The 27,520-nt window shown below is 37.5% G+C and overlaps 1 protein-coding gene across 25 annotated transcripts in view; it reads left to right on the top strand.

Annotated features, from left to right (window-relative positions):
- Positions 1-27,520, top strand: part of SPATA22 (spermatogenesis associated 22) — a 203,198-nt gene that overhangs the window by 49,573 nt on the left and 126,105 nt on the right. For 21 of the 25 annotated variants that reach the window (XM_016930505.3, XM_009431540.3, XM_063798005.1 and 18 more), the window contains 4 exons: positions 12,235-12,577; positions 14,784-14,913; positions 18,124-18,221; positions 21,064-21,383. In XM_016930505.3, coding sequence (XP_016785994.1) covers positions 12,235-12,577; positions 14,784-14,913; positions 18,124-18,221; positions 21,064-21,255 — 763 coding nt within the window. In that variant the 3' untranslated portion in view covers positions 21,256-21,383. Of the gene's footprint in view, positions 1-12,234; positions 12,578-14,783; positions 14,914-18,123; positions 18,222-21,063; positions 21,388-27,520 lie in introns of those variants that run through there. The other 4 variants (XM_063798010.1, XM_063798011.1, XM_063798009.1 and 1 more) reach the window with 2 other exon arrangements.

Below are 27,520 nucleotides of genomic sequence, written 5' to 3'. Positions count from 1 at the left end.
TTTGAATTAACACATGATCTGTCAGACTGTTGGAATACAACAGGAAATCCAGGAGTAGAGAACATTTAAAAATCCATGCAGGCAGTTGGTAATCTGCTGAAGGTCTTTTGAACCAGTTAAAGGACTAATCTTCAGGTTTAGAGTCCAGGCTACAGTTGCCAGATTTAGCAAATAAAAATAAAGGATGCCCAGTTAAATTTGAATTTCAGGTAATCAGGAATTTTTTAGTATGTGTCACAGCCAATATTTTGGACATACTTATACCAAAAATTTGTTACTTACTTGAAATGCAAATGTAACTGGCCATCCTGTATTGTTTCTAGCAGCCTAGTCTATACTTTCTTGGGACATGGAGTTTTCAAGAGCAAAGTACACTCTTATTCTTATAGATACTGTGTTATTAGACACATTATCAATAGAGATTTCATTCACCAGAATTAGGATATGGACAATTAGTAAGATTAGTAAGGATGAGCTTCTTTGCCAAAGCTCCTACAATTGGCTTTAGACTCTGAAGAGACATTGAGCTTGTACTTTTAGTAGTTAAGACATCTCAGTTGAGGAGTTGCGGTGATATGAGGACTTTTAACATTTTTAATCTTTTTTTTTTTTTTTTTTTTTTTTTTTTTTGAGACTGGATCTTGCCATGTTGCCCAGGCTGGAGTGCAGTGGCATGATCATAGCTCATTGCAACCTTGAATTCCTGGGCTTAAACAATCCTCCTACCTCAGCCTCCTGAGTAGGTGGGACTGACTATAGGTTTGCACCACCATGCCTGGCTAATTTTTACATTTTTAGTAGAGATGAGGCCTTGCTATGTTGCCCAGGCTGGTCTTGAACTCCTGGGCTCAAGTGATTCCCTCACCTCAGCCTCCCAAAGTGCTGGGATTACAGGCATACACTATTGTGCTCGGTGAGATGAAGGCTTTAGAAGCTGAGAACTGAACACAACCTGGCAAACGGGTTCAGATAAATGCATAAATTTTAAGGGAAGTTAGGGATATTATTTTTTTCTAAAATAACTTACTATTCTCATTATGAAAATAATAGAATAATTCTAGAAAAAAGGTAAAAAGAAAGTTATTCATAGTTGCACTGATCCAGAGTTAATCATTAATTTATTTTTGAACAGAAAAAAGCCATTTCACCTTTTTTGAGTCTTATGTCTTTATCCATGGGAAAAAAATTGAACTAGATGATATCTAAGGTTCCTTCAGTGCTCAATATATATTGTGGATAAAACACACAGTTCTGATGTATTTATATAACTTTGTGCTGTCTTGTCTATCACTACCAAGAAAACCCTTGATTAAGGATTTTACAAATACATGAATTTATCTAACGTGCTTGTATGTGGAATACTTAGAATGCCTATTGCTCTGATTCACCCAGAATTGTTTTCTTATTACACATCATGTCTTTCAACCATTCTTGTTACACAGATCTATTATAAAAGTTTAATAATGTAAAATAGTATATAACTTAAGTCAGTAATTCATAAAAGGAGGTGGCAGGCCCCCAATATCCATATAACTAAATTTTTAAACTTTGAGATCTCCTTCAACTTGCTCAGGATGGCCAAAGATATGAGGAATATTTTCTTTTGGACTCTATTTGCCTCTGGAACACTCTCTTGACAGTCTCATCCTTGTTAACAGTTCTGACTGCAGTTGAATATTGTATTTCTATTGTTATCTTAAAACAATTTTAATTAGGGCCAGATGCAGTGGCTCACACCTGTAATCTCGGCACTTTGGGAGGCGGAGGCGGGCGGATCACTTGAGGTCAGGAGTTTGAGACCAGCCTGGCCAACATGGGGAAACCCCGTCTCTACCAAAAAAAATACAAAAATTAGCCAGGCGTGGTGGCGCATGCCTGTAATCCCAGCTACTTGGGAGGCTGAGGCAGTAGAATCATTGGAACCTGGGAGGCGGAGGTTGCAGTGAGCTGAGATCCTGCCACTGCACTCCAGCCTGGGTGACAAAGTGAGATCCTGTTTCAAAAAAAGTATTTTTTAAAAAAAATTATATATATTTAAGGTGTACAACCTGATATTTTAATATGCATATACATAGTGACCTGATTTCAGTCAAGCTAATTAACATATCCATCTCTTCACATAATTACCATTTTTTTCTTGTAGCGAGAACACTTAAGATCTACCTTCTAAGTGATTTTCATCTGTATAACACAGTATTATTAACTATAGTCCTCATGCTCTACATTAGATCTCTAGAATTTACTCATTCTATGTAACTGAAAGTTTGTACCGTTTGACTGACATCACCTTATTTCTCCCACCTCTTCACCCCTGGTAACCACTATTCAACGCTCTGCTTCTGTGAGTTTGATTTGTAAAGATCCCACATATAAGTAAGCACATATAGTATTTTTCTTTCTGTTTCTGACTTATTTCACTTAGCATAACATCCTCTAGGTTCATCCATGTTGTCAAAAATGGCAGGATTTACTTCTTTTTAATGTCTGAATAGTATTCCGTTATCCCTTTATGTTACATTTGTTAGTCCATTTATCTGTCACTTACATTGTTTACGTATCTTGGAATTTTTTTTTTTTTTTTTTGGCGAAGTTTCGTTCTTGTTGCCCAGGCAATGGCAACAAGACAATGTGAGTACAATGGTGTGATCTTGGCTCACTGCAACCTCTGCCTCCTGGGATCAAGTGATTCTACTGCCTCAGCCTCTCAAGTAGCTGGGATTATAGGCATGTGCCACTATGCCTGGCTAATTTCGTATTTTAGTAGAGATGGGATTTCACCATGTTGGCCAGGCTGGTCTCCAACTCCTGACCTCATGTGATCCACCTGCCTCAGCCTCCCAAAGTGCTGGGATCACAGGTGTGAGCCACTGTGCCTGGCCCTCTTGGCTATTGTGAATAATACTGCAATGAATCTGGAAATGCAGATATCTCTTTGAGATACTAATTTCATTTCCTTTGGATATACATCCAGAAGTGGAATTGTTAGATTATATAGTAGTTCTATTTTTAATTTTTTGAGGAACTTCCATACTGTTTTTCATAATGGCTGTACCAAGTTATATTTCCACCAAGAGTGTACAAGGATTGCCTTTTTTCTGCACCCTCGCCAACACTTGTTATCTTTTGAATTTTTGATGACAGCTATCCTAACAAGTGTGAATTGATAATATATCATTGTAGTTTTGATTTGCATTTTCCTGATGATTAGTGATGTTAAGCACCTTTTTATATACCTATTGGCCATCTGTGTGTCTTCTTTAGAAAAATGTCTATTTAGGTTCTTTGCCCATCTTTAAATTGTGTTGTTTTTTGTTACTGAGTTCTGTGAATTCCTTAAATATTTTGGATATTAACTACTTATCAGTTATATAGTTTGCCAAAATTTTCTCCCATGCTATAGATTGCCTTTTCACTCTGTTGATTATTTCCTTTACTGTGCAGAAGCTCTTTAGTTTGATGGAGTTCTCAAATATTTACTTTTGCTTTTGTTGACTGTGCTTTTGGTGTCATATTAAAAAAAGTCATTTGCAAGACCAATGTCAAGGAGCTTGTTTTCTACGTTTTTCCTAAGAGTTTTATGGTTTCAGTTCTTACATTTAAGTCTTTAATCTATGTTGAGTTGATTTTTGTAATGGTGTAAGGTAAGGGTCCAGTTCCATTATTCTGCATCTGGATATCCAGTTTTTCGAACACTATTTATGGCAGAGACTTTTTTCCCATTGTGTGTTCTCACTTTTGTTGAAAATCAATTAAATGTAAATGTAAATGTATGGGTTTATTTCTGGGCTCTCTACTCTGTTCTGTTGATCTATGTGCCTGTTTTAATACCAGTACCATACTGTTTTGATTACTGTAGCTTTTAGGTATAACTTGAAATCAGGAAGTGTGATGGCTGCAGCTTTGTTCTTTCTCAAGATTGTTTTGGCTATTCAGAGTCTTTTGTGGTTCCATATGAATTTTAGGATTGTTTTTTCTATTTCTGTGAAAAATATCATTGAAATTTTGATAGGGATTGAATTGAGTCTGTAGATCACTTTGGGTAGTTTGGACATTTAACAATATCAATTCTTGTACATTGATTTTGTATCCTGAGACTTTGCTGAAGTTGCTTATCAGCTTAAGGAGATTTTGGGCTGAGACAATGGGGTTTTCTAGATATACAATCATGTCGTCTGCAAACAGGGACAATTTGACTTCCTCTTTTCCTGATAGAATACCCTTTATTTCCTTCTCCTGCCTAATTGCCCGGGCCAGAACTTCCAACACTATGTTGAATAGGAGTGGTGAGAGAGGGCATCCCTGTCTTGTGCCAGTTTTCAGAGGGAATGCTTCCAGTTTTTGCCCATTCAGTATGATATTGGCTGTAGGTTTGTCATAGATAGCTCTTATTATTTTGAGATACGTCCCATCAATACCTAATTTATTGAGAGTTTTTAGCATGAAGGGTTGTTGAATTTTGTCAAAGGCCTTTTCTGCATCTATTGAGATAATCATGTGGTTTTTGTCTTTGGTTCTGTTTATATGCTGGATTACATTTATTGATTTGCGTATATGGAACCAGCCTTGCATCCCAGGGATGAAGCCCACTTGATCATGGTGGATAAGCCTTTTGATATGCTGCTGGATTCGGTTTGCCAGTATTTTATTGAGGATTTTTGCATCAATGTTCATCAAGGATATTGGTCTAAAATTCTCTTTTTTGGTTGTGTCTCTGCCCGGCTTTGGTATCAGGATGATGCTGGCCTCATAAAATGAGTTAGGGAGGAATCCCTCTTTTTCTATTGATTGGAATAGTTTCAGAAGGAATGGTACCAGCTCCTCCTTGTACTTCTGGTAGAATTCGGCTGTGAATCCATCTGGTCTTGAACTCTTTTTGGTTGGTAAGCTATTGATTATTGCCACAATTTCAGATCCTGTTATTGGTCTATTCAGAGATTCAACTACTTCCTGGTTTAGTCTTGGGAGACTGTATGTGTCGAGGAATTTATCCATTTCTTCTAGATTTTCTAGTTTATTTGCGTAGAGGTGTTTGTAGTATTCTCTGATGGTAGTTTGTATTTCTGTGGGATTGGTGGTGATATCCCCTTTATCACTTTTTATTGCATCTATTTGATTCTTCTCTCTTTTTTTCTTTATTAGTCTTGCTAGCGGTCTATCAATTTTGTTGATCCTTTCAAAAAACCAGCTCCTGGATTCATTAATTTTTTGAAGGGTTTTTTTGGTCTCTATTTCCTTCAGTTCTGCTCTGATTTTAGTTATTTCTTGCCTTCTGCTAGCTTTTGAATGTGTTTGCTCTTGCTTTTCTAGTTCTTTTAATTGTGAAGCATTCTTATACACCAATAACAGACAAACAGAGAGCCAAATCATGAGTGAACTCCCATTCACAATTGCTTCAAAGAGAATAAAATACCTAGGAATCCAACTTACAAGGGACATGAAGGACCTCTTCAAGGAGAACTACAAACCACTGCTCAATGAAATAAAAGAGGATACAAACAAATGGAAGAACATTCCATGCTCATGGGTAGGAAGAATCAATATCGTGAAAATGGCCATACTGCCCAAGGTAATTTATAGATTCAATGCCATCCCCATCAAGCTACCAATGACTTTCTTCACAGAATTGGAAAAAACTACTTTAAAGTTCATATGGAACCAAAAAAGAGCCCGCATCACCAAGTCAATCCTAAGCCAAAAGAACAAAGCTGGAGGCATCATGCTACCTGACTTCAAACTATACTACAAGGCTACAGTAACCAAAACAGCATGGTACTGGTACTAAAACAGAGATATAGATCAATGGAACAGAACAGAGCCCTCAGAAATAATGCCGCATATCTACACCTATCTGATCTTTGACAAACCTGAGAAAAACAAGCAATGAGGAAAGGATTCCCTATTTAATAAATGGTGCTGGGAAAACTGGCTAGCCATATGTAGAAAGCCGAAACTGGATCCCTTCCTTACACCTTATACAAAAATTAATTCAAGATGGATTAAAGACTTACATGTTAGACCTAAAACCATAAAAACCCTAGAAGAAAACCTAGGCATTACCATTCAGGACATAGGCATGGGCAAGGACTTCATATCCAAAACACCAAAAGCAATGGCAACAAAAGCCAAAATTGACAAACGGGATCTAATTAAACTAAAGAGCTTCTGCACAGGAAAAGAAGCTACCATCAGAGTGAACAGGCAACCTACAAAATGGGAGAAAATTTTCTCAACTTACTCATCTGACAAAGGGCTAATATCCAGAATCTACAATGAACTCAAACAAATTTACAAGAAAAAAACAACCCCATCAAAAAGTGGGCAAAGGATATGAACAGACACTTCTCAAAAGAAGACATTTGTGCAGCCAAAAGACACATGAAAAAATGCTCATCATCACTGGCCATCAGAGAAATGCAAATCAAAACTAGATCTAGAACTAGATCTAGATCTAGAACTAGATCTAGAACTAGATCTAGATCTAGAACTAGATCTAGAACTAGAACTAGAACTAGATCTAGAACTAGAACTAGAAATACCCTTTGACCCAGCCATCCCATTACTGGGTATATACCCAAAGGACTATAAATCATGCTGCTATAAAGACACATGCACATGTATGTTTATTGCGGCACTATTCACAATAGCAAAGACTTGGAACCAACCCAAATGTCCAACAATGATAGACTGAATTAAGAAAATGTGGCACATATACACCATGGAATACTATGCAGCCATAAAAAATGATGAGTTCATGTCCTTTGTAGGGACATGGATGAAACTGGAAATCATCACTCTCAGTAAACTATCGCAAGGACAAAAAACCAAACACCGCATGTTCTCACTCATAGATGGGAATTGAACAATGAGAACATATGGACACAGGAAGGGGAACATCACACTCTGGGGACTGTTGTGGGGTTGGGGGAAGGGGGAGGGATAGCATTAGGAGATATACGTAATGCTAAATGATGAGTTAATGGGTGCAGCACACCAGCATGGCACATGTATACATATGTAACTAACCTGCACATTGTGCACATGTACCCTAAAACTTAAAATATAATAATAATAATAAATAAATAAATAAATAAATATCAATTCTTCAAATCCATGACACAGGATTTTTCATTTATTTTGTCTTCAGTTTTTTTTTTTTAATCAGTGTTTTATATTTTTTAGTGTATAGACCTTTCTCCATCTTGGTCATTTATTCCTAAGTATTTTATTCTTTTTGGTGTTATTGTAAATGGGATCATTCTCTTGGTTTCCTTTTGGGATATCTATTGTTGGTGTAAAGAAATGCTCCTGATTTTTGTATGTTGATTTTGTATCCTGCAACTTTACTGAATTCATTTTTTATTTCTAACAGTTTCTTAATGGAGTTTTTAGGGTTTTCTACATACAAGATCATGTCATCTGCAAACAGAGACATTTACTTCATCCTTTCCAATTTGCACTCCTTTTATTTCCTTTTCTTGGCTAATTGATTGGCTAGGACTTCCAAGACTAGTTGAGTATTCCTTATCTGAAATATTTGGGATCAGAAATGTTTCAGATTTTTTTGGAGTTTGGAATATTTGCAGAATACCTACCAGTTGAGTATCCTAAATTTGATAATTCAAAATCTGAAATGCTTCAGTGAGCATTTCCATTGAGCATCATGTTGTTGCTCAAAAAGTTTCAAATTTTGGAGCATTTTGAGTTTTGGATTTTCAGATTTAGAATGCCCAGCCTGTAACTATGTTTGAATAGAAGTGGTAAGAGTGGGCATCCTTGCGTCGTACTGGATCTTTGAAAAAAAACTTTCAGTTTTCCCCCATTATGATGTTAGCTGTGGGAATTTTGCAAATGACCTTTATTGTGTTGGAGTATGTTCCTTCTATACTTATTTTTTTTAGAGTAAACTGAATGGATGTTGAACTTTGTCAGATGCTTTTTCTGCATCTACTTTTGTCTTTAATTCTGCTACTGTGGAGTATAACATTGATTGATTTGCATATGTTAAACCAACCTTGCATCCCAGAAATAAATCCCAGTTAATCATGGTGTATAATTTTGTTTAAAAATATTTCAACTTTCACTTTAAGTATAAGGGGTACATGTGCAGATTTGTTTACATGGGAATATTATGTGATGCTAAGGTTTGAAGTATGGATCCTGTCACCTCACCTATGAAGTGAGCAGAGTACTTGACAGGTAATTTTTTTGATGTGCTGTTGAATTTGCCTTGCTAGTATTTATTGAGGATTTTTGCATCTATGTTCTTTAGTGATATTGGCCTGTAGTTTTCTAGCAGTGTCTTTGTTTGATTTTGATATCAGAGTGATGCTAGTCTCATAAAATGAATTTGGAAGTGGAATTCCCTCTTGTTTTATGAAAGAATTTCAGAAAGATTGGTATTAATTTGTCTTTGAATGTTTGACAGAATTCACTGTGAAGTCATCTGGTCCTGGGCTTTTCTTTGTTGAGAGGTTTTTGATTACTTCTTTAATCTCCTTATTATTGGTCTGTTTAGGCTTTCTACCTCTTCTTGATTCAATCTTGGTAAGTTGCTTTTTTCTAGGTATTTATCCATTTCTTCTGTGTTATCCAATTTGTTGTCATATAATGTTCATAATAGTCCCTGATGATCTTTTTTATTTCTGAGAAATCCATTGTATGTCTCCTCTTTCATTTATTTAAATCTTCTTTTTTCTTTTTTTTAGTCTATGTAAGGGGCTGTCAACTTTATCTTTTCAAAAAAAATAAGCTCTTAGTTTTTCTTTTTTTTTTCTTTTTGAGACGGAGTCTCACTCTGTTGCCAGGCTGGAGTGCAGTGGCACGATCTCGGCTCACTGCAACCTCCGCTCTTGGGTTCAAGCAATTCTCCTGTCTCAGCCTCCTGAGTAGCTGGGACTACAAGCCTGCCCCACCATGCCCAGCTAATTTTTGTATTTTTAGTAGAGACGGGGTTTCACCATGTTGGCCAGGATGGTCTCGATCTCTTGGCCTTGTGATCCGCCTGCCTCAGCCTCCCAAAGTGCTGGGATTACAGGTGTGAGCCACCTCGCCCAGTCCCAGTTTTGCTTTTTTTTTTTTTTTTTAATTCTCTATTTTATTTATTTCTACTCTAGTCTTATTATTGCCTTTATATGCTTATTTTAGGCTTAGTTTGTTATTCTTTTTCTAATTCATTTAAGTGTGAAGTTAGGATGCTTATTTGAGATCTTTTTATTTCCACTTAGGCATTCATTGCTATAAACTCCCCTTAGTACTGTTTTTGCTTTCCCATAAGTTTTGGTATGTTATGTTTTGTTTCTGTCTCAAGATAATTTTAAGATTTTCTTTTTTAATTCCCTCCTTGATCAATGATTGTTCAAGAGTGTGTTGTTGTATTTGTGAATTTTTTCATTTTCTTTTCTGTTTTTCCTTCTTTTTTTTTTTTTTAATTGAGACAGAGTCTCGCTCTGTCGCCCAGGCTGGAGTGCAGTGGTGCAATCTCGGCTCACTGCAACCTCCACCTCACAGGTTCAAGTGATTCTTCTGCCTCAGCCTCCCAAGTAGCTGGGACTACAGGTGCATGCCACCACACCCAGCTAATTTTTGTATTTTTAGTAGAGACGGGGTTTCACCATGTTAGGCAGGACGGTCTCGATCTCTTGGCCTTGTGCTGCACCCGCCTCGGCCTCCCAAAGTGCTGGGATTACAGACGTAAGCCACCATGCCTGGCGAATTTTTCCATTTTCTAGCTGTTATTGATTTCTAGTTTTATGCCATTATGGTCAGAAAAGATACTTGGTGTGATTTTGATCTTCTTAAATTTGTTAAGTCTGATTTTGTGACCTAACATGTGAGTTATCCTTGAGAAAGCTCCATCTGTGCTTGAGAAGAATGTGTAGTCTTCTGCTGTTGGTTGGCAAATTCTATATATGTCTTTAGGGTCCTTTTGATCCACAGTGTTGTTCAAGTTCACTGTTTATTGATTTTTCTGTCTGGATGATTTACCTATTATTAAAAGTGGAGTATTGAGCTTTCTTTTTTTTTATTATGTTGCTGTCAATTTTTCCTTTTAGATTTGTCAATATTTGCTTTATATATTTAGGTGCTCCGATATTGGATGTATACATATTCACAATTTTTATATCTTCCTATTGAATTTACCCATTTATCATTATATAATGACTTTCTTTGTCTTTAGAAACAACTTTTAACTTAAAGTCTATTTTGTCTGACATAAACTTAGCCACTGCTGTTTTCTTTTGGTTGCCGTTAGCATGGAATATCTTTTTCCATCCCTTTATTCTCAGCTTTTATGTGTCTTTGAATCTAAACTGAGTTCATTGTAGACAGCATACAGTTGGATCTTTAATCCACTCAGCCTCTCCTCATATAGGCATACCTTATTATGTTGCACTTTGCTTTATTGCACTTCACAGATACTGCATTCTTTACAAGTCGAAGGTTCGTGGTAACCCTGTATTGAGCAAGTCGATTGGTGCCATTTTCCGACAGTATGTGCTCACTTCATGTTTCTATGTCACATTTTGGTACTTCTTGCAATATTTCAAACTTTTTCATCATTATTATATCTGTTATGATGATCTGTGATCAGTGATCTTTGGCATTACTACAAATGTGCTGTTACCAACAGAGAGTTGTAAAGCTGAAATAAATTTTTCTAGACTATGAATAATAAAAGTAATTTCTATAACCATGAGAGTGAGGAAAGACAAAATTGTGTTTCTGTTCTCTTTATTGAAAATAAAATTACAAAACTGTTGCGTGTGATGGTACGTACCTGTAGTGCCAGCTACTCTGGAGGTTGAGGCAGGAGAATCACTTGTGCTCATGGGTTTAAGACTGGCCTGAGTCCAAAAAAATTACAAAATTATTGTCGTATGAAGAAGTGATCAGTGTAGGAAAAAATTTCTATAAAGGAGTATCAGGCAGTTAATTTATAATAATTCTAATATTTTTTTTCTGGGTATCGTGATGTTTGTGGTGTTTATAACTTAAATTGTTGTAATTGTGCTTTCTTTTCTCATTATTTTGTACTAACTTTGTACCCAATTAACAGTGTTCCCCAAATTATACAAGCTTCAGGCCTCATAAAACTTGGATTTGTTCCTGGTCAGTAGTGTACCTAGACCTCTTTTTGGATTATTTACCTAAGTAGGGGATGGGTTGTATTGGTTGCCCTCTTGTGATACTTGTGGTATTTCCAGGAAAATTACTGAGAATTAAGAATTTGTGGGCTGGGAATGGTGGCTTATGCCTCTAGTCCCAGCACTTTGGGAGGCCAAGGAGGTGGATCACTTGAGCCCAGGAGTTTGTGGCCAGCTTGGGCAACGTGGTGAAACCCTGTCTCTACAAAAAATAACAAAAATTAGCTGGGCATAGTGGCACTCACCTGTAGTTCCAGCTACTCAGGAGGCTGAGGTGGGAGGATCGCTTGAGCCTGGGAGATTGATGCTAGAGTGAGCTGTGTTCTTGCCATTACATTCCAGCCTGGGTAACAGAGCGAGACCCTGTCTCCGAGAGAAAAAAAATAAATTTGTGACTTGGACTAGTTTTGTTTCCTGTGGAACTCCTAACTAGGCCGCTCAGAAATTATGCTTTTGATTTTGGCCTCATTAGCATCTAGCATAATGTTCTGGTCAGTTGATATAACACACTTAATGTTGCTGACAAATGCTGTACCAAATACATTATAGGGCTTTTAAGCTATGCAGTAAAACCACAAAATTTCTAATCAAATATTAATAGCTATCTATCCTGCTTATATGTATTCTCCTTGTGATTTAAAATCATTGCTAAGCCACAGTTTAACTTCTTAAAATTTTACTTTGTAGAAAATTTTAAAATTGAATATATAAAGAAGCAAGTAAATGCCCTCAAAGTCTTACCACTTGGATACAACTACTATCATATGAAGAATGCTATCATTTAAAAATATACTTTGTAGTACTAGACTCTGAGTTGGGAGATCTTCTATTTCCTGGGTTCTAGACTTGTGAGTAATTTCCTGTATGACTTTGGACAAGTTAATTCCTCATTAAGGATCAGTCTTCTCATCTGGAAAGAGAGGTAATACAACATTGTAGGGTTGTTGTGATGTATTTGGAATTTCTCAGTAGTTAGTTATAAAGTGCTTTCTAAGTCATAAATTGCCATATAAATGAATTTTTCATTATTAATTTTTTTTGTAATTAAGAAACCATATAGAAACAAATGCTTTTTTTTGCACTATTACAGCTACAGAGATGGTAACAAAAATACCAGCTTGAAAACTTGGAATAAAAATGATTTTAAGCCTCAATGTAAACGAACAAACTTAGTGGCAAATGATGGAAAAAATTCTTGTCCAGTGAGTTCGGGAGCTCAACAACAAAAACGATCAAGAATACCTGAACCTCCTAACTTATCTCGCAACAAAGAAACCGAGCTACTCAGACAAACACATTCATCAAAAATATCTGGCTGCACAATGAGAGGGCTAGACAAAAACAGTGCACTACAGACACTTAAGCCCAATTTTCAACAAAATCAATATAGGAAACAAATGTTGGATGATATTCCAGAAGACAACACCCAGAAGGTAAATGTTTAAATACAAATTAATGACTTATTTACATTTTTTAAAATATGAAGTAAATATTTAGAAAACTACAGAGATAAGAGCGCCTGAAATAAATTCCATGACATACGTTACTTGATTAGCATAAATATTCAGTTCCATTGAAGTGGATGAATGTTAGTTTCCAAAATATTTTCTTAGAGGGTATGAATGGCTGCTCCTTTTCCTTTCAAACTTTAGAGTTTTCTACTGGATTCTGACTTTCACTTTACACTCATTTTAAAGATAATGACAGTTTATCCATTGTTTATGAAGTTACCCAGACTCTTCATATGTCATTCTAAGTATTTTTCAACAGAGGTCAGCAAACATTTTCCTTAAAGGGCCAGACAGTATTTTTGACTTTATGGGCCATACTGTCTCTGTTGCAGCTACTCAGCAATACCACTCAACTCTGCCACTGTAGCTTGGAAGCAGCCATAAGCAACACATACATGAATGGGCACGGCTCTCCTCCAACAAATGTTTACACAAATAGATAGCAGGTTAGATTTGCACTGCAGGCCATAGTTTTCTTTATGATCAACTTATTATGACCTTTGCTTTATGATCTTGTCCTAGTCTACCTTTGTAGCCTCATATTTCATAGTCTACTAATTGTCCAATGCTCTAGCCACTTCAGACTCGTCACAATTCTCTAAACATAGCATACACTCTGTGCTTTGGTTTATATTCTTCCCTATACCTGTATCTCAACTGTACTTCCTCTCTACGCTCAGTGCTCTAATTGTTCTTTGTAAATGTTATTTATATATTATGTGTGCTGGTTATTCCTCATCTCTGCTCCCTGGCCCCTTGGCCCACTTGATTCTTCACCTGCCCTTCTCTGTTGTGGAAGGCTGAACTGTCCTATGTAGTGCATCATCCTGAGATTGTTTACTTGCTGGCTTTTGCTAGAGGTCAGCCAGTAGGAGTCACTGGTACGACATCACAGGGTGGGAGGAAAGGTTGGGTTTTCTCACTTTCTCCTGTCTTAAATGTTACATCACCAGCAGTGGCTGTGTCACTGCATGATGTAGCCCCTTCAGGAGTATAGCTTTCCTGGGCTTGATACTTTTATTTTCTCTTCTTGTCCTTTCAGCCTAGGAATGGTAACAACTTCTTACAGTTGTTAGTTTTTGTTCTGCCCATATGTCTGAAAAAGCAATCTTTTCAAAAAGCCATCGGGGTAAAATTTGTTTTTGCATGTTTTGTTTTTTGTTGGAAATAAGATTAATAAAGCATGTTTCACAGTGGTTCTCAATCTTATGTTTCCTTGTACTCAAGAATTATATGACATAATCACCTTAGTAACAGTGGTTTACTGTGGCCATAATCATCAACAGGAGGCATGTTAGAATCTTCGTTAAGAGGGGGAAGAGGGAAGAAACTACCTGTATTTTGAAAAAAGGTCCCATCATATGTTCTTCACAACCCTCACCCTCACAAAGGAAAGCGTCCCCTTGCCTTTGAAAATTAGTATTTTAACACACTGTATTCTTAGTTGATCTTCAAAAATGCTAAGAACATTTCCATCTCAGGGCTTTTATACTTGCTCTTCCCACTGTCCTCATTCAACAACCCAGTTAAAATAATAACCCCCATCTCTCTCTCTTTCCATTTACCTTGTGTGTTTTTTTCTAAAAAAAAGTACATTTCCTGACATTCTGTTATACGTTTATTTATTTTTTAAATCCTCCACTAGACAATAAAATCTTCGAGGACAGATATCTTGACTGTTTTGTCCATGAATGTTTCCTTAATAGCTATGTTTGGCATGTAGTAGGTGCCCAGTAAACACTTTTGAAACGAATGAATGAATGAATGTGTCTGGCTCCTTCCCTAGAGTCCCCTAGACTGTGAGTGCACTAGGGAAAGGAATGGCGTTACCTATATTTGTCACAGGATCTGGCATATGATGCTTTAAAATAGTCAATGAATGAATGAGTGAATGAATACCTATATAAATAATTCTCCTCTTGATTGTCTCTAAGTGCACCCTGGTTTCTCCATCTGTCATATAGTATTGATGGCCTTATTTTAGGGAAGTAACTATACTAAAATTTTCAGTAGTTCTTTTTACACACTTGTCCATTGTAAGGACTTAGAATTTTTACATAGAAGGTAAACGAGTATGATGAAAAAAACAAATATTTTTCTAATACTATGTTTCTTATTTTTTCAAAAGGAAACCTCATTGTATCAGTTACAGTTTAAGGAAAAAGCTAGTTCTTTAAGAATTATTTCTGCAGTTATTGACGGCGTGAAGTATTGGCGTCAACACGCACAGAAAACTGTACTTCTTTTTGAAGTATTAGGTAGGTAAAATACTTTAAAAATACTTCAGTAATACTCTCTGGAGGACAGGTTTTAATGTCTGATTAGTCCTTTTTCTTCCAAATAAAACAGTCTGATTTTTGCTACTCCCTAAAGTATATTCAAAGAACTGAAGTTTTAATAATAGTCCCTGTGGTAGATAGAATAATGCTCCCTAAAAATGTCTACATTCTAATTACCAGAATAATGCACCCTAAAATGCCTACATTCTAATTACCAAAACCTGTGAATGCTACCTTATATGGCAAAAGAGACTTTGCAGATGTAATTAAGTTAGGGATCTTGAAATGGGAAGATTATCTTATATTATTTGGGTGGGTTCAAGGTAATCACAAGGGTCCCTTATACAAGGAAAGCATTGAAAGATGCTACCTTGCTGGCTTTGAAGATGGAGGAAGGGGCCATGAGCCAAAGAATGCAGGCATCTTTGAGAAGCTGGAAAAATTAAGGAAATAGATTTTACTCTAGAGCCTCCAAAAGGAACACGGCTTTGATGACTCATTATAGACTTCTGACCTCCGTAACTATTAAGATAATGCTTTTGTGTTGTTTTAAGCCAACCACTAAGTTTGCGGTAATTTGTAAGCAGCAATGGGAAACTGATACAGCCTCCTCCTTTTCCTTTTGTCCTGTTTTATTTATATATATATATATATATGTAAATATAAGTGTGTGTATATATAGATGTAGATTTCTATCAATGCAGTCATTTCACATGTTTAACTTTCACCTAAAAATGATTCCAGTTTCTCTCTTGTTACCGTTAAGGAAAAAGCTTTATTACATAAAGTGACATTGGATTCAATAGAGACTCAGACTTTGAGTAAAGCACGCTGTATTCATTTTCAATTGCTGCGTAACAAAGTAATGGAAACTTAGCAGCTAAAAACCACACCCACTTCTTAACTCAAGTTTTGTAGATCAGAAGTCCATGTGGGCTTGACTGCGTTCTATACTCAGGGTATCACAGTGCTAAAATCAAGGTGTTGGCTGGGCTGGTTTTGTTCAGTTTTCGTTTTTGGCTTTTTGGAGGTTTCCATGCCTCTGGCCTCTGGAACTCCCATATACTTCAGGGATTCTTTATCAAGTCCTACTCATGTTGCTTGAAGCATATCTCTTAGCTGGTTGGCGTGACTGTTACTACTCTGTTGAAGCTTGACTTAGCTCTTATTTTGTTCAGTTCTTACCAGTAGCCACGTAACTGCAATAGCAGATGGTATTGTATTTCATGTCAGTTTTCTGTCAGAGCTAGAATACTGTCAGAGGTAGAACATCTTATTTCAAAGATCTTAACCCCTGTTGGACTTCCCACTAAATTGCTTTTTCCTGTGTGAAAGATGCCTTTGGCTCTCACCTCATTTACAGAATATAAATATTAAAATAACCTGAGCCTATTAAAAGGACATGCTGATTCCATTCATTTCCCCAGGTTCTCTTTGGTGAGTTGTTCAGGTTCACTCCAGAATAATCCTTTTAAGAATATCACAATACTCATTATAAACACCAGTAGACATTCTTATCAAGAAATGAAGGGGGTCCATGCTTTTATATGTGATGGTTAGCTTTCATAGTGCTATAATAATCCTGAGTTCCTAGGCTAGACTCTAAACTTATCAAAGGTAGATACTTCATTTTACTACACTTTAGTGTCTAGCACACTGCACTGTATATAGGAAGTATCTTTCAGTTGCAAGCACCCCCCAGAAAAAAACAACTTTAGTGGATTTTAAATACTCATTTATATTGCTATGTATAATATTGTGTTCCATAGAGAATTATTCATGCAACTGAAAAGTGGCTAGGTTTCTGACTTCAGGCAAAGCTTGATCTAGCTGCTCAAGAGATGGCACAGTGATTTCTCTCCATCCTTCTGGCCAGTCATAATGTTGGCTTCATCTTAAGGCTCCACACTATAGTCTCTCCAGAAGCTTCTGACTCTCTCCTTATGGTAGCAAGTTGATTATTAAATTTCTGTAGGCTATACATTCTTATACCACACCGTCATATTCTTAGATTTTTCTTCTGATTGCTGTTTCCTAGAAACTAACAAATGAGTCTTTGCATGTAACCATTTCTGACTTGGTAACATGCCTATTGCAGAAACCCTGAACTATGTAGTTGAGTAATAAAATATGCTGATTGGATTAAGTCAGTCACAGTTCACTCGTGGATCTGGGGATGGGGACAAATCCTATCCAAATAATATGGCTAAAAATGGAATTTTCCTGAAGGATAATCTGGGTCTTTTTAGCAGAAATGGAGGCCAGCCTCAAAATAACAAATGCCCACTACCAGTACTCAGTAGATGGTTATTAAATAAATGAATAATGCTGTCACTTCATAATAGTTTCTTGAGATAAACATGAATTACAATTTGCGTTTTATAGGTGAAGAAACAGATTTGAAAGTGGTTAAACAGTTTACTCAAGGAGGAGGGAATAGGGAGATGTAGGTCAAAGGGTACAAACTTGCAATTATGTAGGATGAGTAAGTCTAGAGACTTAATGCACAGAGGAGGTCTATAGTTAATATTATTGTATTGTATATTAAAATTTTGGTAAGAGTAGATTGTAGGTGCTCTTACACACAAAAAGGATAACTATGGAAGGTGTTGGGTATGTTAACTTGCTCACTGTAGAAATGATTTCACTATATATAGGTATATGAAAATGTATGTATATGAAAATATGTTGTATACCTTAAATGTATATAATAAAAATAAATATAAAACCCAGTTTGCTCAAAGTCACAAAATATTAGTAAGTTGAAGTACCTGGGACCTGAATGCATGTCTCCTGATTCTAATTCAGTGTTTCTTTTTTCATTAAATTATGATGCTTATTTGTTACACATGTGCATTTTATTATTATAATGTCGTAGACTGTTCTGGGGATTTAACCACTCTGTACTACACATTCTAAGGAAAAAGTTTCAGATGGCCATTTATTGTCAATTGTATGAGCTTGGCATATAATCTGTTCCTAAGTTGGAGAGAGTCAGAAGTTTTGTTTTCCTACCTATAAAACTGCCTGAGAAATATCTTCTCTTCTTAAAATGTCTTCTTTATTGCTATATAAATAGAACTATGAGAGGTTGATATGGATAGTTATTTAAACATCAGCTTCTCTTTGTTAAATTTTATTTGCAGCTTACCAACATTCATTTTTTCCCCCCATTTCAATATTGCTTAGCTGTTCTTGATTCAGCTGTTACACCTGGCCCATATTATTCGAAGACTTTTCTTATGAGGGATGGGAAAAATACTCTGCCTTGTGTCTTTTATGAAATCGTGAGTATTTTTGAAGTACTGTTTGCGAAGCCTATGTCAACAGAATATAAACATGCAGGCTATAATTCAGTTGAAATATAAATTCTGTTAACAATTTAGTACTTTTAACACTTTGGTTTTAGTTCTGATATGAAAGTTGTTTATTTTTATAATATAGAGAGCCTAATACGTGCTAGGTACTGTGCTGGGTGTGAGGGATAAAAAGTGGAATGTAAATGGAAAATGGCTCTTTCTCTCAAAGAGTTTGTAATCCCAGGTAGAATGGTACAGAAATGTTACACTGTGGTATGGTGAATGGCATGGTGGAGCTAGGTATGTGCAAGGTGCTAGAGAAGTAGGTAAGAAGGAAGGGGCAGATCAAGGAAAGATTTTCAAAGAAGGTGGTAACTTATCCTAGATCTTTAAGGACTAATAAGAATCAACTAAGCCAAAATGTGTTGGGGAGGGAAAGAAGGATATAGTCTAAGGTGAGGGAGCAGCATATGCAAAGACTTGAAGCTAAGAGAGAGCTTCACTTGTTCAGGGAACTGAAAGTAGTTATAATTACCAAAGTGAAGAGTTAGGAACTGATAGGGGTAAGGGTAGTGGTTCTGAAATTGGGGGAAAGCATAGTGGGCTGGGATATAAGGAAGAGGCTTGGTGACATAGAAGTGTGGAGATTGCAAAAGAGGCTATAGACCTACACACATTGAGGCTGTATAAGAGCTACATAAACTTTGTAAAAGTTTGACGTTAATTCTGACATTGGCCTCAATTCTGAAATCAGACTTGGATTCCAGCATTTACTCCAACATTTTCTAGTTTTATGACTTAAGAAAGCTGCTTAAATTACTCGAACTTCAGATTTTTAAAAAAATCTATAAAATGGGGAGACAAATTCCTACTTCGAAAGGTTAAGGGGATTAAATGATGAAACATGAATATACAGTACATGACACATAGTAGATGATCAATAAATAATTGTCAGTTCCTATATCTTGAATGTGTATTATTTTTATCTAGTCTGAAGTTTTTAAAAAAAACTTTGTTATTGCAGTATAACATGTACAGAAAAGTATAAAAATCATAACTGTACAGTTCTATGAAGTATCACAAAGTGAATGCCAAACCAGGTTAAGAAACAGAACATTGCCATCACCCCCCAAATCCCTTTGTGCTTCTTCCCATTCACTACCTCTTGTCTTCTACTTACAGGTAACCACTAGCCTGACTTTTAGTGTCATCAATTAATTCTGCCTGTTTTTGAACTTTATAAAAATAGTATCATACATTATGTATTTTTAAATATGTGATTTCCTTTATTTGACAAAATGTTTGTAAGTTTCATCTATGTTGTTGTGTGTAGCTGTAGCTCACTCATTTATATTGCTATGTATAATACTGTGCTGCATGAATATGCTACAGTTTTCTATTTCACTGTTGGTGGGCATTTGGGTTTCTGGATTTTTTGCTGTTATGCATAATGTTCTATGAACATTCTTATCTATGTCTCTTATGCATTTGCATGTATTTCTGTTTGATATATACTCAGAAGTAAAATTGCTGGGTCATAGAGCATGTGTATATTCAAATATAGTAGTTATTGCCAAAGAATTTTTCAAAGGATTGTGTCAATTTAAGTACTCACAGGCAATGTAGGAGAGTTGTGGTTGCTCTGCATTCTTGCCAACGCTTAGTATTGTCGATCTTTTTTATTATAACAATTCTGGTGAGTAAATTTAGTGTTATCTCATTTCTTTACAATTCTCTAGTGAGTAATGAGGTTGAGTACCTTTTCATATGCTATTTAGATATCTTTTTTGTAAAGTCTGTTCAGGCATCTTGCTGTTTTCTTCTCTTATTTGTCTTTTTCTTACTGATTCTAGGAATTAAAAAGAAAAACTATTCTGGGAATCAGTTTTCTGTCCATTATGTGCATTGCAAATATTTTCTTATATCCATAGTTTGCTTTTTCCCACTTAATGATGGCTTTTGATAAACAGAAGTTTTTCATTTTCATATAATCCTTTTATCAATCATTAGTCTTTCCCCTTATAATTAGTGCTTTTTGTGACTATTTAATGAAAGCAACTTCAGAATGCTTTAATTTTATTCATAATTGAGAGGATTTGGAGAAGGCTAATCTTTTTCTGATTTACTTGTCTCTAAAGGCATCACACTTTTGGGTCCCAACCTTAAGCTTCAGGTCTGAGTGGGGGTGGTTACTAGAATCTCTTTTCCTTGGACGCCTAAGATTCCATTTTTTTGTTTCCCACCTATACAAGTCTGTGAAATCTCTGCTCAGTTTCTTAGACTCTCAAATGCTTTTCTGTAATTTGCAGACATCTCAGGGAGAAAGCACACCCCAAATCAGGTTTCATCTGAGACTCCCATACTATCCTAGATGGGGGGTGAGGGGGTCTCTGTAATTCCTCACTGTCTTGATATCTCTCTGATGCTTACGAGGAGATTTTTAACAAAACATTTCATCCAGCTATCCTAATTGTCATCTGATGAGCTGTTTTGAGTCACCCAGTCTGCTGCCTACTGAAAGTGGAACTCTGGGAATCTGATAAAAGAGTGGGTAATTTCATGTGTCATTACACTGGGGATTATTCAGTCTTTGAAGAAGCAACAACTTGCTAGCTTGTAAGAGCCCTACCAAGTGAGGGTCTTTCCTCTGTTACAGGGTACCAATATGTGAATAACTATCATTGTCTTGTTAGCAGTGGGGCCCTGACTCACGTGAAGGAATTATAGCATTTTGAGGTGACAGATGTTTAGTTGATCACATAAATATTTTAAAAATTGAAATTCAGATGAAGTAATAACTATTTTTTGATATTTATTTTTTGAAAAACAGGATCGTGAACTTCCGAGACTGATTAGAGGCCGAGTTCATAGATGTGTTGGCAACTATGACCAGAAAAAGAACATTTTCAAATGTGTTTCTGTCAGACCGGCGTCTGTTTCTGAACAAAAAACTTTCCAGGCATTTGTCAAAATTGCAGATGTTGAGATGCAGTATTATATTAATGTGATGAATGAAACTTAAGTAGTGATAAAAGGAAGTTTAGCATAAATTATAGCAGTTTTCTGTTATTGCTTAATTTACCATCTCCATAGTTTTATAGCTACTATTGTATTTCACTTGTTGAATTAAAGTATTTGAATTCTTTTAAATGTGGAAAGAGTTTTTGAAGTATAATTTTAATGTTTTTATTAAAATGATATATTTGCTAAAATTCCACAACCATCCTAGATAAAAATGCTCACTATAACAGGAATAGATGATGCTTATTTAATATGGGATAATAATACATCTGAGTTAGCTCAAAAGCCAGCATTGGGCTTAAGGGGGAAATACTACAGGTATTTGCACTATCAGGAAAAAGACAAGTGTACCCACTGTCAGTACTGTTATTAAGCATTGTTCTGGAACTGCTACTCTGTGCGGTTCATTTAATTACTTCAAATATTTAATGAAAATCTGCTTTGTGCCAGGCATTGTTGCAAACGCTAGAGACAGAGCAGTTCACAAAGTAACAAAAATTAGGGGTGCCAGAAAGGTTGGTGTGCTTTGAACCAGGAGCCCATGTATCGTCATGTTTCTCTCATAGCCATGATTCACAAGTCTGGAAATCAAGGAGTGGTAGTAGGGCTGACTTCCTCATTATTAGACCAACTAACATACCCACAGAACTTTTGCTCCCTACCCCCACAATTTTGGGCTCTGTTGATTAACAGATCTTACTTTCTGTCATAGCCTAGGTTACCCAAAAAGTGGAGACTGAGAAAAAGTCTTATTTGTAAGTAGTTTATTTGAGAATTTTACCTCATGTGAAGAAGTAAGGAATAGAGGGGGTGTTAAATAGGGAAGAAGAGAGACCAGTTACTAGGATGACTTATTGAGTTGGCAACCACTAGGAGGGACTAAGGCATATATGCATAAGCTCCCAATACCTGTATTTAAGGGTTGACCAACACGGCAACAACTCCCTTGCACTTTCTGGTTGTGTATGTATGAGCATTGGGCTGGTTTTCCATGATATTCTACTCCATGGAATCAGAGGAACCATATGGCAGGACACAAGAAGCAGATGGAATAGGCCTGAGTAATACTGTCAGACCGAATCTATGTGAAGCTGGTCAAAGTCTGCACAGAATTGGTTATTGCAACCATGGCTGGAATAAGAGAAGATGGCTGAGAGAATTTGAAGTGGTGGACAAGAAGTGTCTGATACAATTCTTAAGGAAGAAGTGTCTGATACAATTCTTAATGTTTTACCAGAAGTGCTTCCATGGTTCTATTCTACTGAAAGTTGAGACTGCCATTTGGCAATTTTGGTTCTTTATGTTTTCGAATCAGTAGGCAAAGAAGGGGTTTACTGTACTGCCTGTGGTACTTCAATCCCAGTTAACAATGGAAAATTGTGTTTCTCTGCATAATGAGGAAAGGGAAGACCATATCTGATATGCAGGGGATTCTTCTGGATGTCACATAGTAAAAGTTAATGGAACACTATTATAGCAACCCAAGAAAAACAATAACACTGAGGATTCAGACTCAAAAGGAATGTGGGTTGAATCTAGCTGAAGTTATGTAAAAGGGAACATGGAATGGGTGTGGAAGAAGGAGTTGTAAATGTCAGTTGTGGTCTTGTGATCAGTTGTAGGGTAAGGAAAAGCTAGTAGGAGGTAATATGACACGTGAAGAGTGGTTGAGATAATGATGGTGTCTGGTTATTAAGGTTTTCCTAGAGAGGTAAGGAGCTAGAAGTAACTCAGAGGGCTGCAAATATGGATTTACTTTTCCATATTTGCCTGAGGAAGAATTGAATGTGATCCGGGAGAGTTCATCTTTTCTCTTATTCCTGTCCTTTATATCTGTATATGGTTGGATAATGGAAGTCTGATCCTTGTTGGTTACCATTTTTCTCTCTCCTAGGGCCTATTTACAGGGAGTTGGGTTATAGTAAGAGATTCTACCACCTGGAAATATTTCCAAAGCATATGTCTTTCCGTGGTGGTCCTCTATTCAAAGACCACTGATGGCTTGTTGTTGTCCACAGGATAAAGCCTAAACTCTTAGACTCTAAAGATATTTTAGGACATTTACAGTCTGGTCCCTGCTTGCTTCTGTGACTTCTCCAACCATTTTTCTTCACTTCTCAAGATGTAGGCCCCAACCTCACAGGCATGGTCTCCATTCCCTAAGCAGGCAATCATTAAACACCCATCCCTGAGCTTCTCTCCATTCTCATGATCCCCCGATCCCCCAAAGTATAGTAAGGTGTGATCAGCAGCTGTAATCAGTCACTGTTGCAGGACTCTAAGATAATTTGTTCTAGAGACGTCCTGTGTAATTACTTTGTTTTTAATGGGTTCCTCCAGGATCTAGGCTCCTCCAGGATGCATAGTCCCCTAGGGCCAGGGATAGGTAGAAAGAGAGATGTCAGAAGGGTGGGTACAGACACAGGTGATGACTACAAAGGCTGTTGCAACCAATAAAGGGGAGGAGGATTTTGGATCAGGGCCCTGGAGTTAACCTCAGACACAGAGTAAGTTGGGCAGGAGGGTGAATAAGCTGGTAGCTTAGTATCCCTACAACCTGAGGGTCTTGATTTCCCCAGTTGTATGATGTTCTATAGGATAGTTTTTCAGATATAACTTTCCTTTTCTCCACCTCTCTGCTTTTCAAGACTTTTCTACGTTCCAGAAATATTTTGATTTAATGTTCACAACTTAATATCTTTTTATTAATGACAGTGTCCATTAATACTATGCAATGTCCTCTCTCATGATTGTATCATTTCAACATAATGACATCTCTATGAGATAGGCATTTAATACAGAGATTTCAAGCCCTCGGCCATATATTTGAATTACTTAAGGAGCTTACTTAAGGCCCCCTCCAGAGATTCTAATTACATTTATTGGGGGATGGTGCCGTAATCTGTATTTTTAAAATGTATTATATGTCCTTACTACTCAGTGTGGTCCACAGAACAGCAGAATTGGCATCACCAAATGTGAAATTTTAACTTTCGAAATGTAGAATATTAGGCCCTACACCAGACCTATTGAATCAAAATCAGCATTTAACAAGACCACCAGGTGGTTTGTACGTAAATTAAAGTTTTAGAAGCAGTGACCTTTGTGATTCTTATATTCAGTCCAGACTGAGAACTGTAGATTTACCAGGTGAAGAAGATGAGAGGCATTATTGAGGGAGCAGCTGAAATTTATATTCCCGATCAGTGGCAGCATTCACAAGTGATGTCTCTCTGGTTTGGAATTTCTAATAAGACCCTTGACACCAGAGATTGGTCCCACTCATTTCCCAAGCAGGCAAACTTCTGAGAGAACAGGCATGTGAAACTTCACTTGATGCCATTTCCCTACTACAATACTAGCAGATTATATTCAAATGTGAAAAACTGTTAACGTGGCTAGACTAAACATCACTAGCAGGGTGAAGATCCCGACAGACTCAGCTACATCCCTCTAGGGAAGGAACTTCTCATGTACCCTAACACCCTTCAGCTCTCTTAGCTCAGAGGCATTTTGAGGTATGGATATCTGGAGAGGAAGTACAGCGAGGTCTCAAGGGTGGATATCCTCGTTCCCTTTCTCCCCAAATTATACAAACTTTCAGATACAATTCTTCATGTCCACATAACTGAACCATGTAGACATCAACACCAAAACCAAAATGACAGTGTCAACATGCATAATGGGCTGTCTTTTTAAAATAAAGAGTAGTGTGGTTGGATGGTCTAACATTTTCCATAGGTCTGAAGTTTATCTCAGAATTTTGTAATAAAGTGTCAAAACTGGCACTAAATGGTTAAGGCTAGTGAATTCTTATTCTGGGAGGATTTAATAGGAGTCGTTAAACTAACTACAATGGGCGTTGGCTGCTTTAAAGTTGGAGGGGCCGGGAGCAGCGGCTAACGCCTGTAACCCCAGCACTTTGGGAGGCCGAGGCGGGTGGATCACCTGAGGTCAGGAGTCCAAGACCAGCCTGACCAACATAGAGAAACCCCGTCTCTACTAAAAATACAAAAATTAGCTGGGTGTGGTGGCGTTTGCCTGTGAGCCCAGCTACTCATGAGGCTGAGGCAGGAGAATTGCTTGAACCTGGGGAGGCGGAGGTTGCGGTGAGCTGAGATCGTGCCATTGCACTCCATGCTGAGCAACAAGAGTGAAACTCTGTCTCAAAATAAATAAAAAATAAAGTTGGAGGAGTGTATGTCTCAGCCTGAAGGACAGCCAACAAATACTAATGAAACATTGGCCATATCCAGGCACCATCCCAGTTGCTGGCCTTGGTGTAGTCACGAAGGCAGTCATGGCCTTATCTGTATGGAGTTTACAATTTGGTAGGAAACTCAGCTATAAACAAGCAATCAAGGTCATTGAATGCTGCTGGATGAGTACAAGATGCTGTGCAAACTTAGAAGCAGGTCTCACCTGGTCTGAGTGATTGAGCTGAGCCGGTGACATGTAGTAAACCTGCAGGAGAAGCAGGGGTATGCCAAGTAAGAGAAGGCAGAGGGGCCGAGTGTGGTGGCTTACGCCTGTAATCCCAGCACTTTGGGAGGCTGAGGCAGGCGGATCATGAGGTTAGGAGATCGAGACCATCCTGGCTAACATGGTGAAACCCCGTCTCTACTAAAAATACAAAAAAATTAGCCTGGTGTAGTGGCGGGTGCCTGGAGTCCCAGCTACTCGGGAGGCTGAGGCAGGAGAATGGCGTGAAGCTGGGAGGCAGAGCTTGCAGTGAGCCAAGATCGTGCCACTGCACTCCAGCCTGGACGGCTGAGCGAGACTCTGTCTCGAAAAAAAAAAAAAAAAAAAAAAAAGAGAGAGGAGGCAGAGGTAAGATGTTACACAGAAGGAACAGCAAGTGTGAACGTCTGGAGGCAAGAAATTATGACTTCTAAGTCTAGCATTGCTGGAGAATGCTGATGCAAGAGTCATTGTGGGACCAGATGAGGCTGTGGAGGTAGGCATGGGTCAGATAATGAAATATCATTTGCGTCCTTGAAAGGAATTTTGCGTATATGTTAAGAATAATGAGAATCCATAAGGACTCTGAGCAGGAGAATGATGATCAGCTTTTTATCTTAGAATGCCACAGTGTGTGGCCGGGCACGGTGGCTCACGCCTGTAATCCCAGCACTTTGGGAGGCTGAGGCGGGCGGATCACGACGTCAGGAGATCAAGAACATCCTGGCTAACACGGTGAAACCCCGTCTCTACTAAAAATACAAAAAATTAGCCGGGCGCGATGGCGGGTGCCTGTAGTCCCAGCTACTCGGGAGGCTGAGGCAGGAGAATGGCGTGAACCCAGCAGGAGGAGCTTGCAGTGAGCTGAGATTGCGCCACTGCACTCCAGCCTGGGTGACAGAGCGAGACTCCGTCTCAAAAAAAAAAAAAAAAAAAAAAAAAGAACGCCACAGTGTGAATGGATTGAAGGCTAGTGAGCATAGCAGCAGGGAGATGAAGTAAGAGACTATTCCAATAGTCCAGACAAGAAAAGACGTTAGCCTGTTCCAGATTGTGGCAACTGGGATAAGCAGTGGGTGAATTAGAAATAGAATGAAGTACAGAATCTATATAACTTGCTAGGATTAGATGTTGATCTTGAGAGAAATAAATGAATGAAAGAAAACTCCCAGGTTTCTGACTTGAGCCTGGATTCCTTTTACTGAGATATGAGAGACTGGAGGAGCAGATTGGAAGAGTGGCAGGGTGAGATAACGAGTTTCATCTGGGATCTGTTAAGCTGAGGATGGTCATGATCCATAGGGAGATAATCAGGAAGCAACTGGTAATGCAGTACTAATGATGATAGGTTTACCCAGGAAGTTCAGATGTTAATCAGTGTCACGGGGACAGGTGAACTCTTTCAGGGCTTGATCTGTAGAATTAGAATTTAGGAAAAATTCCCAGAAAACAGCAACATATAAGATACTGTTAGAGAAGAAACCATTTATAGTTGTTAAGAAGGAATGGCCAATATGTGTCAGGAAACCAGTGTGATTGCACGGAAGCTAATAGATAAGAGTGTTTTAGAAAGAAAGGAGGAGTCAATCTTGCTACATGTTATGAAAAGTGAGATGGATCAGTGTGAAAAGTAGCGTGGATTTTGTGATGTGGCACATTTCTGATTATAGAAATAATTATAGAAATCTCTGAATATAGAGATTGTTGTTAGGGAAAATGAGGGTGAAATCAGTGATTGAACACCTGTTGACCATGTATCATAGGAATATATTTATTTTTATTCACAGTTTTGAGGGACCCTATTA

The sequence above is a fragment of the Pan troglodytes genome, chromosome 19 (genome assembly GCF_028858775.2).
Source record: "Pan troglodytes isolate AG18354 chromosome 19, NHGRI_mPanTro3-v2.0_pri, whole genome shotgun sequence".
Taxonomy (NCBI): domain Eukaryota; kingdom Metazoa; phylum Chordata; class Mammalia; order Primates; family Hominidae; genus Pan; species Pan troglodytes.
Note: the sequence above shows the minus strand (reverse complement) of the source record. Positions and strands in the feature narration are given on the sequence as shown.